This window comes from Manduca sexta, chromosome 12 (assembly GCF_014839805.1).
Source record: "Manduca sexta isolate Smith_Timp_Sample1 chromosome 12, JHU_Msex_v1.0, whole genome shotgun sequence".
Lineage (NCBI taxonomy): Eukaryota > Metazoa > Arthropoda > Insecta > Lepidoptera > Sphingidae > Manduca > Manduca sexta.
Genome location: NC_051126.1, coordinates 6,904,662 through 6,919,720, shown reverse-complemented (window position 1 = coordinate 6,919,720; position 15,059 = coordinate 6,904,662). Strand labels below are relative to the sequence as shown.

General features: G+C 34.8%; 1 protein-coding gene across 3 annotated transcripts in view; it reads right to left on the bottom strand.

Moving 5' to 3' along the window:
- Nucleotides 1-1,152: 1,152 nt before the first annotated feature.
- LOC115440384 overlaps nt 1,153-15,059 on the bottom strand; it is a 183,032-nt gene continuing 169,125 nt past the window's right edge. For all 3 annotated transcript variants that reach the window (XM_030164659.2, XM_030164660.2, XM_030164658.2), the window contains 13 exons: nt 12,300-12,392; nt 9,863-9,924; nt 9,607-9,678; nt 7,502-7,639; nt 7,361-7,426; nt 6,961-7,152; nt 5,928-6,147; nt 4,580-4,835; nt 4,227-4,395; nt 3,842-4,060; nt 3,597-3,766; nt 1,651-3,476; nt 1,153-1,362 (listed from right to left, as the gene is read on the bottom strand). In XM_030164659.2, coding sequence (XP_030020519.2) covers nt 1,661-3,476; nt 3,597-3,766; nt 3,842-4,060; nt 4,227-4,395; nt 4,580-4,835; nt 5,928-6,147; nt 6,961-7,152; nt 7,361-7,426; nt 7,502-7,639; nt 9,607-9,678; nt 9,863-9,924; nt 12,300-12,392 — 3,473 coding nt within the window. In that variant the 3' untranslated portion in view covers nt 1,153-1,362; nt 1,651-1,660. The remainder of the gene's footprint in view (nt 1,363-1,650; nt 3,477-3,596; nt 3,767-3,841; nt 4,061-4,226; nt 4,396-4,579; nt 4,836-5,927; nt 6,148-6,960; nt 7,153-7,360; nt 7,427-7,501; nt 7,640-9,606; nt 9,679-9,862; nt 9,925-12,299; nt 12,393-15,059) is intronic.

Sequence of the window (15,059 nt, the reverse complement as noted above, 5' to 3'; positions counted from 1 at the left end):
AATATTTGTTATTCATGGATTATTCTTGGCACAATGTTAGCACAGGTAAAGATGGGTTCATTTATTAACGCAAAGTCAAAATGATCCTGTACAATTTTTGTTTAAATATCAATGTTGTTTTTTAAAGCCAAAACCTTAACTTTCTTTCAGACAGAGCATAGAACAAAAGCTTTTACGTGCTTTTAAGCAGGGTTCATTATAACAAAGTAGCGCCCGCCTAAGGTCCTAAAGACTTCCTGCAGGGTATAAAATCGCAACTCTACGCCGCCATGTCAACCGTACCACATTTATAAAAGGTAAAAGACGGTACAGGGGCCTTTGCCGTTGGCATACGTGTGTATTTTCTTGGCGCAGTGTACAGATTTTATGGATAAAAGTATAAATGGGTAGACTTGTTTGGTAATGTGTAGTGATCATATGATTTATATGGTGTTTAGTGTTGAGAGATTTTTTTTTTTAATAAATTAGCATTTTTTATGATATATGTACAATTTACTTTTGCCAGTACAGTGCTCATAGGAATTATATATAATGTGTTCGCTTGATTAGAGTTATTTTTTATGAACTATTATGAATGCAGCTTTGCTAAGTACTTGCTTAATTTAATTTGTTTTTTTTTAGCATTGAAAGAATATCATTTGGTTTAATTTATGATAAGGTTGAATACTAAAAATCACATTTAAAGTAGGGTACGTAGGTCTTTAAAAATACAAAAAATACTTCGAGCACCTCAAACTTTTCCAAAGCAATATTTCGAAAAAACTATGTGTATAATTGATGGGCATCGAGGAGGGCCAAGAAATGTAACGTATCGCAAGGAATATTTCTAGTCGTGGCCGTCATTTCCGGCGAAAGCCCCAGCGGCGGAAACACAATAAATCATCTTCCATTGTCGCGGGGCCAATTGACGTTGATTTTTCTTCTCCCTTTGACACCGTCGACTTGTTTGTGTACTTTTAGAATGTATCGAATTTTTCCAATATTCTTGTATCGGTAAAATTTACGTTAAGTGAAAAAAAATTGGTGTGTATAACAGAGGTATTTAATATTGCTTGTAAGTAGTATGTGTTTTTTTGGATTATCAATAGCACACGTATTTGAGTGTTTATAACTATGTAGTTTATTTTAGTAAATACGTAAATAAAACTGCAATTTTGGATTATTGTAAAAATTGTGATATATTTTTTGTTAAACTATGAATATTTAACTGTACAAAATACATGGTATTTCTAATTTACATTTAATATTAATTAACAAAATAATTATAATCAATATACGTATATAAAACATTACTCGATAGCTGGCGATGAACGGTCGTTTGTTAACGCTTTCCTCAGCTTCACCGTGGCAAATTGTTGCGGCCTGCGGGAAAATTACGAGAAAATATTACGAAGAGATTACAGGAAATGTGTAAATATTTTTACAAGTTTGGCTATTGACTGAGAATTATTAAAATATAGTAAGAGTTCGAGTAGCAGAACCGCAACATATTTTAATTTTTTATAATAAATTAATTACTAGCGTTTACTTATAGCTATCAAATTTAAAATAGAAAAGTTTAAATAAGAAAAAATATCAAAAAATAAAATTCAACAATATCTCCAAATGCCTAAATACATAAAAAATAAAACTAAACACTACGTAACACACCTCTAATCATTTACTTGTAGACTGCAGTTTCCCGACCCCACAAATCATACCATGGCCCAAAAGTGTGTCCCTCCTCTGGTAGATCATTCTCATCGACGGTTCTCTTCAATAATTTTGTACGAGGAAGGAGCTGCGGCCTTTGTTGTTTTAAAGCTTCGTTGAATTTTTGATCGTCTGACTCGCTATATGGTCCCTCACTACGTCTATCGACAAATCTTCTGGCCTCTAACCTCGCTTCCTCCTGACGTATTTTGGACTTTTCGGCTTTTTTGGAATCAGTCTCATAATCATATCGTGAGGCACGTCTTTCTTGGTCACTGAAGTATGATATGTTCGATTCATAATATCTCTCCTCTCTGCGTCCATTGTACTGCAAAGTGCTGTCGTCGTAGCTCCTGTTAGTTCTATTCTTAGTTCTAGTTTCACGCGTTTTCGGTTCAGTGAAATCTTTCCTGACTTGACGTCTGTCTAACGAATAATCGATCCTCGGCTCTCTTTCGCGTGCTTCATACGAGGCTCGCATTTCTTTTTTCTGATTCCTTGACTCGGGCTGTGGGTATTCTTTCTTGTGATTTTTATTGTTGTCAAAGTTGTTCTGTTGGCGATTCTTTTCTTCATTGTTCGAGTTCTTTTTATATTTCAAAGTTCCTTCGTCGTGTCCATTATATCCGTCTTCGTTGCGAACGTCATTGTTATTGCGCTCCATCGGGATACCATAGCGATCTGTGTGTTGTTCGTTGTCTTTATATTTCAAAGTTTCAGAAGACGCAGAGAATGTCTTGATTTCCTTTGATGTGTCTTTGAATGTTTTGAATTCCATAACTTTAGGTGATGATCTCTCGTGAGAAGGATTCTTAACTTTTTCTGTTGATATTGTTGCTCGAACATGTGGCTTAATGGGATTTACTTCTATTTCCTCGAACTCCGGCATGTAAGCATTTTCTTTACGTTTTTTAACATCTTCTTCGACTGTTTGTGCTTGTCGGCGTCTTTCAAGTTCTTGCTGCTTCCTAGACGTCATGTGATCGTCAACTATAATACAATCATATGGGTCAGTACTCGAAGCAACAGAATTAACTTCAGAGCTGCTATCGTTATCATATCGTTGTAGTATTTCCCTCCGCTTCACTGTTTTCATAACAAAACCTTCACCATTTTCGTCATTATAAAAGCTGTTTTCAAAATTAGTTTTTATTGTGCTTGTGTTAGTGAAATCGGAATGTCGCGACTCGTTTCTAGGTGCGAATTCTTCGTGCTTCTCCTCAACAATAGATTTTTCGGACATACTTTTTTTGTTTATTGTTTGATTTTGTTGATACCCCTCAATTCCCTTTCGTCCTTTTTCAGTACGCTCTTCGGTTTGAATGGAATTTAAACTCCTAGCTTGGCGTATTCCATTTGGAACCTTCATTTCTTTTCTGTCAATTGTTTCTTTAGGCCGAGCTTGTATGGCTTCATTTGGTTGTGTTTTTTCAGGGTTTGTTTGTTTTCGTAAATCAGGTATTTCTGGTGCCGGTCGTAGCTCTTTCTTCATCTTTACAAAGAGTTTCTTTTTGAATTCTGGAACAGTATCTACAATGTCACGATGTTGCCAAAGCGACATGCCTTCCATTATTTCTTCAGCGGTAGTACGGCCGAATTTCCAGAATGATTTTGTTCTCTTAACTTTTTGGGAATCTTTATCCATGTCCAACATATTGCGTAACATTAATTGTTGGTCATCAGTTAAATAGCCATTTGCAGTGTTATTCGCTTTGGGACCACGTTTCAGGCTTTGAGTCTTTAGCAAGTACGACTTATGTTCGTTGATTTGATGAGTAGTTTTACTATAAAAAATAAACCAAAACAAAATAAATAAAACTAGCAATTTCTACTTAGCAAATAAAAATAAAGGTAAAATAAATAAAAAAAAATCTTACATCATTATAATAAAATTTAAATAATACCTGATTGGTACGCGCAGTCGTTGTGCCTCTTCATCGCTGTAGTCGACATCGGGCTGTGGTGGAGGCTCATTAGAGAATCCAGAATCATTTGAGCTATGAAGCGATACATTTCCTACAGCCCCAACTGCGTTAACTGGTGTCTTGGCTGGCCCGGCTTTGTTTTGAGCCATCTAAAAATATACCTTATTTTAAAGCTCTGAATATTACCCACTATACTCGTAGATAATTAATTATTCTTATCGCACCTGTGAGCGCATTGGAAGTGTCTGTGGACCGAAGCTTCTGGTCTCGATAACTGCATGAGTTGTGAAACTGGCGGCTGATGTGGAATTCTTGATAGCGTTGTTACCAGCAGATGCAGGAGTGGAAGCATGGAATGTGGCGCTCGCTGAAGAGCTGAGGGCGCTTGGCGATGGCGCAGGTAAAGTCGGGGGGAGACCCGGAGATCCATTTCCAAGGCGACCCTGTAAGAGATATTAATAATATAAATTGGGTGCCATAGAAGTAAGACTACCTTAGTATCTAAATAAGTAAAAAATGCTATTATTTATGAAAAACCGGCAAATCCTGATATGCACATTATTTTGCTAATAAAAGTATTTTTTTCTAGATTAAAATGTCTATAATAACCTTAGTAACATGATGCGCAGTAACTGTATCTCCAAACATGCGTGCTGGTGGATGCGCATGCGCATGCACTTGCGGAGTGCTCGGCGTGGTTTGAGCGTGTGCGACGGGCGCAGGCGGCGGCGCTTCGTTCGGGGTCTGAGCGCAACTCCATCGGGCTGGCGAACTACCACTACAAAAAAATCCAAAGATTAATATTCATTTTATACGTGACCTTATTGCGTGGAGTTAGCTCAAGTCTCAGCTGATCCATACTTTAGATTTTGTTGTTCTACCTACGGTTATTTTTAGATGTTAGAATCAAATAAATAATAACGACTATATACGAAAGATTCGTCAATGTCAGAAATACTTACGTAGCCTCATCATTAGCAATAGGCTCGGTGTATGCTAGAGGGAACCACCCGGCGTGGTGCGTGCGCAGGTTCTCTCCATACTGCCATCCTTTTGTCCTTTCGCCTAACAAAGCGAGTACGTCTCCTTGTTGGAAGCTGAGTTGATTGTCGCCAGCGGCTGCGTACGCGTATAGAGCGCGGGCCAGTGGTGGGTCCCTAGTAGTGCATGTCGGCGGAGCGAGGGACGATGGACGAGTTGTTGTGCGTGTGTCGATAGCTGTGAATAGACAGAGGAATTAATACTTGGTAAAAGGTTCAATACAAATTAATGAATGCAACTGAGTTTCGCTCTCAAGTGCGATATCACATAAAAAGCTGTCAAACTAAGGTCGGCATCTTAAAGTAGTTGCTATTTAATAAACCGATATTAACATCACCTCAAATGACATTTTAGATCACAATAACTGTTTTTTTTATGTAACGCAACCCAGCTGAGAAGCTCTTAAATAACAACTTAAGCGTCATTTATTAAATAGTTCAGTACAATAAGTGTCTACTTGAGATTTTACTCAAAGTTGAGTTAATTTTTTAATACGGTCATAGATTTTGTTTCTCTCCGCCATCGAATTATACCTTTCTCAGAAAATCGAACAGAAAAGTAACTTTTGTTAATTGACTTCGGAGTCTGTATTTGTGCCAAACATAACAATCTTTACAGAATTTTCTGTAGTGTTTAATTGATCATTACAAGGTTAAAATTTATTGATGTTTGTACTTAACTTACTTAACTTTAAACAAGATACACTCCTTTCAAGTTAAATAATCAAGTCCTAGAAAATTAAAAAATCACAATGCTATGTTGTCATTTTCTTTAACATAATATTATGTAATTATAATAAAACATCAGAAAATAAACGCATGGCAAATGTACTTTATATTTAGAGATCCCTCGTGCCGTATTTAATTTTAATTTATTCTCCCGGCGGAGGTTAAATATTACTTTATCATAATATTTAGCAAAGTGGAACGATGTAAGTACGATGCATATTGCTAAGTAAATATAAACAGGAAACATTCATCTATGTAGGTAAGTGGAGTATAATCTTAGATTAACGTATGCCTAAGTTTTTCTGAATCACGGGTAACATTAATACCCCACATTTTGTAATCTCAGAGCCACGCGACAAACATGTTTTTGTGAAATATAAATCCAATGGTAATAAGAAGTTTTTAGCAATTTGCAGTATATACAGTATAGTCTTTAGAAACTAAAACAGCGACATTACTATGTGATATTCTCGTTATGTTGCCTGCCATAGTTGTAGGAAAAGAAAAGACGTAATTAGAAGGAATTTGATAAACAACTTACTATGATCATCATCATGGGAGCTGGCTTGAAGGTTAAAGTCGGATTTGGCGCGGGACAAGCCCTGGGCCGGTGAACCCAGCTCTCCAATAGAACGGACGTCCAAGCATGAGGCGTCAACTGATCTGGTTTTTCGCAGGGCCGAGCCAACTGACGCGCGATCATCATCGTCACCAGCTCTGGGACTGGCGTACACATCCTCGTCCGTCCAGAAGGAAACTTGCTATAAGAAAAAGAAGGGCTTGAATCAGTTGGAATTAAATCGATAATAAAGTTAGAAAATTGTTGTTTGCAATCAATATTAACAGAAAAAAAGAGAAGACGTTTCATTCGTGATTACGGTAATCGATTTGATTATAATAGTGGATCTAATCGATAAACATTTACACAATCATCATCAGATCAATTAGGAACGAAATATTACGTAAAATACGATAGCTAATTAATTTCACGCCACTTTTATATCTGCCAAAGCAATTCCGTTACATTAAAACACGGAGTGTACCAACATGTTTGTGTTTTGCAAACAAGGAAATACCAAATGAAGGAGCCATTTAATATATTCTTTGAGAGGCTTCGTCGGTTCAATTAAACGAAAATAACATTGCAATGGGTTATATAGAACGTGAGCATCCATAAAACAATTTTACGCCACTAAGGGACAGATTTTTATAGCATAATACAGAGGTAGCCGAAACGAGATATTTTATTAAATGTCTGACAATATTTTTGATATTTTCGTTGGTAACGTAAACAGACACTTTTACAGCCACTTCTGACGCTGAAAATGATTTAACGGTTAAATTAAAACTTCGGAGTTTAATAATTTTATTAAACGTTTTATTATTTCGAAAATTGTATTTTAAGATGTGGTTACCTTTCATTTATTTAATTTCGAGATGGCGCTTTACACAAAAATTCTTATTCTATTTTGATAAGTAGTTTTATTAGTACAATAAAAATACTGTTACTAATATTGTATAGTAATTTTTCCATTCATCCATTAGCATCAAAGTTATATTAATAAAAGAATTACCCTCATTCTGCTGACGAACATAGCTTCAACATTGGGGGGCAGGTACTCCCTAGTTCTGGACACCTCGAGCCACTCGTCCAGCCCGGCGTTGTATGCGGAAGCGCCAGCAGTGTGATAAGCCAGCCAATGCTTCGCGAGGGAGCACTGCCTCTCAAGCACGAATCCGTAACGGCGACGCTCTTGAGTCATTGCCTGGAGAATTTAAGGAATTGAATAAATTTTGCTGAGTTTTTTATAGAAATCTTGAAACCGAGTTGGCATTTTATTCATAAAGTATTGATGATGCTCTTTTAAATTTATTTTAATTATAAAACACTTGTCAGTAATAAATATTCAGTTTTATTAACGTTTGAATTTGGAACAATAGATAATTATAAATAAAACGTAATATTTTACTTACATTTTTCAGACTTTGCTCGCAGAATGCATCAAGTTTCGTTTTCTCCTCTTCCAAAATCTGCATGTTCTGAAAGAAATAATTAAATAATAAGACGCTGAACCGTATTTTGAGTATGTTAAGTATTAATTTAGAATCCCATACCTTCATTTCTTTATCCATAGCAGAGCCGACCTTGGCTACATTGGTTTTCTTCTTCCTTTGTTTCTTTATAGTAGCAGCCGCCTTACTGTAGCTTTCGGAGCGCAGTTTGTGTTGTTGAAGGAATCTCTTTTGTTCCGACTGTAATAGAAACAAACATGTAACACGAGCTCCTCAGACAACTCGAACGAGTTGTTTGTCTTCCATGTTTTGTAAATGCTACGTTGTATGTTATTTTACATTGAATACATTTTACATTGTTGTTCTAAACGATTCTAAATACAAAATCTTAAGTAAGGCAGGCTTTTCATTTGCTACACTGTAAAAACAATCAACGTAATTTTTTAAGTCTAATCATTTAAATATCACTGAATACTGGCAGCACGGAACGTGATACGAATGTGTCGTTGAGAGATCCAGCACCTCTTGACAGAGGCCTTTTTCGCTATGACAAACTAAACTACTGATGCTGCTGAGTTACATTACCTTCGTGAAATTAGCGGGGAATAGCTATTCTGTGTGCCAATTTTTATTGCCATTAAGGGGAGGAGTGGGAACAGGGTTCCAATTTTAGGGCTCCAGTGGGTGCGGAGTGAACGCTACGCGGTGCGTTACGTGCTTGATACGCATGCATACAAATAAAATAAAGCAATGTATTTGAAACTGTAAAGAATTATACATTATTTAAATTCTGTCAATATTAATGCTACGACCAGTTCGGAAAGCAGTTCTCAGCAGCGAAGAACGGGCAAGAAACTCTGGTGTTGCTCTTTTCAAAATCAGTTTAAGGTATAAACTACAGTACATGATACTGAGATAAAAATACAATCGGTATTTTATTGTTATTTAGAGCAGTTTATTACTGTGGTTTAGAGAATAAACCCCCGTTGTCACTACACTACACAATAAAGTGCAGTGTAGTCTTTCTTCCTTACCACAATATTAAAAACACTGCTTAATCTACAATTCCATTTTTAAACAATAGTCGATTATTAATATCTTCAATTCGAATATATATTCACGAATAAAGGGAAATTATATCATGGTTTCCACGAAAAATATGTGGAATGCATTATACAGCTTTTATGTATCGGAAATGTCAATACGGAGCCGTAAAAGTTTATATATTGGTCTATATTCTGTTATAGCTCTATGTGTCTATATTGAATCCATAAAAATGTTAAGGGGAATATCAGTTTAATATATTACACACTGCTGAATATTTAGATTCGTTTTTGTGACAAATCATGCGTGACCTAGCTTTGTTTTACTAAATGTATAAAAGTTCGAGTAATTTAAATACTATGTTAAAATAATATTTCATTAAAATTTTGTAACGTCAGTTTGAACTATAGAATATCTATATTTTTTGTGATATTTGACACTTTACTTCTGTGATTAGACGGTATTTCTACCAAAAGTTCATAACAAAAATATTTATTATAAGAATATACTGTTGATCAGTAAAATTCTGGCTACTGAATTATAAAAAAAACAACTTAAGATACGATGTAAATATGTATAACGACAATATAATTCTCATTGAATTGCAAATTCCTTTTATCTGCAACTAAAAATAAGGTTTCTAAATTTGAATTTTATATGTAGCGGTATAATGGAGATATCAAATCCAATCATGTAAATTCATGTCAGTTTTTGTACGTCCAATTTGACGAAATATTAAATTTATAAAGGCACAAGGCCTTTATATCTTAGCAAAAACAATTTGAAAAAAAGTTCGTCAAACAAATAAGAATTATTAATAGACACCAATATACGAAAGCTCTATTAATTAGTTGTACCTAGATATACATTATACATTAAATCTTCGCCAAAATCAACTTTATCCCATGCACACACGATTCCTATTACCAAACAATATAACATATACTATAATAGTGCAGGAAACTCCGTAGCAAAACTGTTCACAATACATACGTTTAGTTAAGTTGTTGGCATTGTCGGAAACTTTTTTAATAGAACTTCTTATCTTAGCAGGAGCGATGCTAAGCTTATTTGAACTTCGAACCTTATTTCCTCCAGCCAGTAAACAAACCCTTATACGTTGTATAAAAGATTATGAAAGGGATGAAATCTCATTGACTGACCTGCACCACTTTCGTGTCCTTCTCTAGATTGGTTTCCAAGGGTACAAGCAAATCCACGTAGAATGCCTTCAGCTGAAACAAACAATGCGGTTTACTGGTCGCGGACCGAAATATTGAATTCATTTAGGGTTGTGTGTTTATAGAAACTGCTTGGGTTTTTGTTTTGATATAGTTTGTACGTAGGTAGGTAGGGTTGTAGAGTGTAATTTTATTATATGCGTTGATATAATTTCTTCTATAGTAATAAATTACTTACTATGTTCATTTGTTGGTCTTGTATCTCTCGGTATACTTCTACAACCTTCATAAGGGCTGTACCTGTGAATTTATAATTATTAACATAAATTTGAAACTCCGTGCTGATATTGAGTAAAAAAGCACAATATCCAGTCGGTAGAATCTACTTATAACACAAATAGAATATAAGGCGACGAAATACAAAAGTTAAGTCCCCAAACAGATGGCGAACAAAATATTGCATTCAGCATTAAACGTCTCATACGTTAACTGGCTAGCATTTACTTGAACATTGTGAACAGGCCTAAATTAACTGACACTCCTTAGGACCCTCAAATCGTTATGTAAAGTCATACAATTTTACACGAGTTTCTTATGTAACATAGTGCGAAAAAAATATTTTTAAGAATATAATATGTATCTTTTAAAGGCGTAACATACCTTAACTTAAGATATAATAATGTCTAATTATACAGTATAAAGTTTCTCAGTTAAAATATTATAAGGTATGTTAGTTAGGCCAAACTCAATAAACGAGAACTTTATATTAAATCTATATCCCAAAATACCTTTTACCTATTGTTTGTTTGCCAAAATATTTGTTTTCGTAATTTAAATCTCTAAAAGGGTCGGCCGGTATCAGATTTGGCGTATCGTTGCACGTTTAAAATATTTTTTGTAACCGAACACAGAATAGATAATTGGCTCATGTAAATGTAATGAATAGAGAGTAGAATCGCTTTCGAAAGGTCTGTAGATATGTGATTTCAATTGACTATTACATGGAAACTAACAATAGATATTATACATTGAATTTCATAATGTTAAACTTTAGATGCTGAAATAAATGTAGAACGACTTGATTACAATTTTTGCACTATCGAATTATGTAAGCGAATAAACTATTGCCTAAACTTAAAACAAACACTCCGAGGTATACATATGACGTCACAGTGAGCTCGTTGTGTGCCCTACTCACGGAAGTTAAACCCCAAAGTTTGTTTGTTATCTTTTAACTGTAATAAACCAAGCAACCAATCCTAAACTTTTAGAAGCAGTTATATTTCTTCCTCTTACGTAAAATTATAGAATAACACAATAATTTACGTGATAACAAAATTATATATTTTATACTAAAAAAAATTCAAAACCATACATTTAATTAAAACAACATTTTGTCACGACTTCTAAATACTTTTACTGTGAGATCCCATAAATAAATCGTGATCCTAAGTTTGTAAACTTAATTTTCATAATTACAATATTAATTTGATTTTTGTATCAGAAACAAACAATTTCGACATAAATTAGAATACCGATTATCATCGATTATAATAGTCAACATACTTCAATGCCACTCTGTTCAAAATCGGTCGTCTACTCCGTTAACAAAGGAAAAATCCAAGAAGTCATGCGTCATTGAAATATAAATCCAGGTAGAAGTTGTTTTCGACCAAGACGAATAGTTTCAATCTATCACATTTATTTTTCGTGTAATAAGACCGGCGGCAAAACCTACTGAGATCCACTTTACTTAGCCGATAAAGGCTTGATCGATATCACAAGTTTTTGTTTCAATTACCATCTAAGAATTTTATGGCAGTAACACCCGTTAAAAATTGCAATTTTTCTTATATTAATAACAACTGGATGTCATTCTGCTAACATTTAAGTTATGTCACTAGCCAAATATTTATCTACAATCCAATGTTTGTTTATATAACTTACTAGCTTTTGCTCGCAGCTTTGCCCGCGTGAAGAGTTTTCCGGGATAAAAGTCCCACCATATATTTTCCCGGGATAGCAGCCTATAACCTTTCAGGGTCTTAAACTTGCTCCATACCAAATTTCGTTTTGCTATACGTTTTACGTCACGTCTCGTTCCCATGGGGATGGAATAAAAAGTGTTCTATGCCCGTCTCCTAGTTCTAAGCTACCTCCTTACCAGATTTCAGTCAAATCTGGTCAGCCGTTTTTGAGTCATAAATAGTGTAACTAACACAACTTAAGTAGTATATATATTTAAGTAGAAGCTGACGTAAATGTTGTTAATTGTTTCTCGTAGAGTTGTTTCCGTAGTTTAATTTCAATTAAGGCATAGGTTTAAGGAAGACAATCTAGTCTTAATGTAATTTAGTGCTTAAGTTTATTGTTAATAATGATTGTGTTCTGTGTTAGGGCTTTTGTTAAATAAAAATATGTACGGACTGGTAGTTAATTAAGATCTACAGAATGACCCCTATTGAATCCGTCGGTTATTAATATAGTATAGATAGTACCACTAATATACTTATATCTAATTACAAGTTCGTAATCCTCCATTTGTTTCAATTGGTGAAAAAGGGATTGATTGATTGAAAACAAACTCACAACCAAGAATCACGCCTTCGTTGAATATTCCTTCTCACTTAGAATATTATATTTCAAAACCATATCCGACAAATATTCATAGTTACCAATATCGGCGCATCCTCCCCATGTTCCTTGTTGCGCCTGTCTGCCGAGCTTCCCCACTGCATCCACGTAAAGCCGGGAAGCCGCCGCCGCACCTACACAACCAGATAATTTCATTTTATGGAGATTGTAAACATTTATGTTTATTTTGATATGAAAATGTTTTGTGGTTTTGCTGGAAATAAATTGTCACGGGTAATCTTTTACTGATGATACGACTGCTCACTACACCGCTTCCTATTAAGATTGCGTGAGCCAAAAAAAAAATTATAGTGAAAAGTATGAGACTGTATTAAATGGTTATGGTCTAGTAGTCATAGTCCCATACTTTTCAATAAAAAGCCTGATACGTAGCACGGTTATAATATGAAACGGTGAAGTGGATAGGGTCCGTAAAGGCTGATTTTCCAATTATCATCTTAAAGTTATTCACAGAAAATACGAGATAAACAAATTAAGAATGATACTTGCATGTAAAAATACATACTCAAGTTTAAAAATTTACTCAGGTTATAATTTATGTGATGATTAAAAAATCCGTCCTAAAAAGATTGAGATGTTCATTTACTTAAGTACACAATGTCAGTGGTGTGTGCGGGCTATAAGTTCAGGAGTTCGATCTCCGCACAGACATAAATGTTTGTAAGGTGCGCAAATATTTGTTTCGGGCCTGATAGTTGGGAGACCCCAAGTCCCTCGTAGTTCCTAATACACAACACAAGCCTTGTACTTTGTGTTGTGGTTGTGAGGTGTGTTGGGGTGATCAGGACTACGCATTTAATTTAATATATTGAGGAAACGTCGGATTTTTATTTCGGTATTTTTTGTTATAAGATATATTGAAATGAAATTATTATCCGGTTTTTATCGCGGTTTTTTATACTATTATTTTCTCCCGACGTTTTGAAGACTTTTCAAATTATATAATTTGTATAGTTGTAAAATGTAGGTAGATATGTAACAGACTTTTCAAACAACCGACACCTCAGTCCCCGTGAGCATGAAGGCTTTGAAAGGTCTTTGAAAATCCGAAAAATAATTTAATGTCAGTATCTAACATTCGCGTAAACATAAGTATTTTCTTTATTATTGTTTTGAATGAGGAGACGAGCTTGCCGTTCGCCTGATGGTAAACAATACGACCGCCCATAAACAGTAGAAACACCAACCTACACCTTGAATTACAAAGTATTATATGGTATTCCACTGCGCTCGCAATCCTGAGACGTGAGATGTTCAGTCTCATTATGTCCAGTAGTTAGTGGCTATAATGACCTTCAAACCGGAACACAACAGTGACTACTCACTGCTGCTTGGCGGCAGAAATAGACATTGCTATGATATCTACCCGGGCGGACTCTCACATATGAGAGACCTACCACCAGTAAAAGTATTAAGTAAGATATATATTTTTTAAAATTATTCCGGCACTTTCCATTTCAACATTTGATCTGCATAATGCATGTCATATTGTTATTTAATAATCCCTTTATTATAATTACTAATTAGTGTCAAAGTAAGGTTCGTATTAATGTAACGTGACACATAACATAATTAGAGAGCTTATGTAAATTAGCATTAGCATATTTAAGGAGGCTTTGCATTATACGATAGAAATTGCTGCCGTTTATTAATTTAATATTTGATTTGTGTGCATATTAATAAGTCTAACAAAACTAGCTTTTGCTCGCGGCTTCGCCCGCGTTATCGAGTTTTCCGGGATAAAAGTCCCACTATATATTTTCCCGGGGTAGAAAGTAGTCTATAACCTACCCAGGGCTTAAACTATCTCCATACCAAATTTCATAAAAATCCATTCAGCTTTCAGCAAATTGATAAAATACCCGCAGCAGAAAAGGGGACTTTATTTTATAATTTGCATAAATATGATTAGTTACCGCTTTACGAATATATTTTTAGTAAAATATTTAAGTTCATCACAACGCACAAATATACAAATAAATTCTAACTCTATATATTTATCGATAGAAACCTTTTACTTTCGAGTTCAAAATTAACATTATTACCAACCAGAAATCAAATAGTAGGTATAATTTAAGTCGTGTCATTTTTTCGATCAAATGAATATGATATGACACCAATCATACAGTAAAAAACGGTGTATGTAACAAGTAAATTATAATAATACGTAACAGCACGCAGTATGCAAGCTTTATTAATGTAATATTATTTAATAGTGAAAGTATGAAGCTTGCTCCATGCTGTTAAAGGAAATTGCACATGTTGCAACGAGCGTACGACTTAGAAAATGTTAAGTACATTCGCACCTTCATGTAACTAAATTCGCTGTGTAGAAGGAACATTGAGAATTCACACGCTCTACATGAGTGGAGCATACATAACCTCACGACATTTTCCTTTGAGGGTAGGCGGGGTGTTATGCCCATATGACGGTATCTTAAGGAGCCTATTTATAAACGAATCTCGCCTTTGAAACGGAACTTAAGTAAACATTTAAGATATAAACTTAACTTGATCGACTGTTGTGAGTCGAGCCGACGCTGTTTAATAAACAAAACTTAGTTGTCAAAATGTGACTTAAGATATCATTTGAGATGTTGTTGATATCTGATAATTAAATCGTGACGATCTTGAGATGCTGACATTAATTCGACACCGTCTCAGCTAATAACGCACTTAAGAGCAAAAACTGAGTTATATCTACTGATCCAGCCTTACATTGACAGATACATTATACAACGTCTCACTAGTCTGGTAATAAATGAATGTTTCTTCCTAAG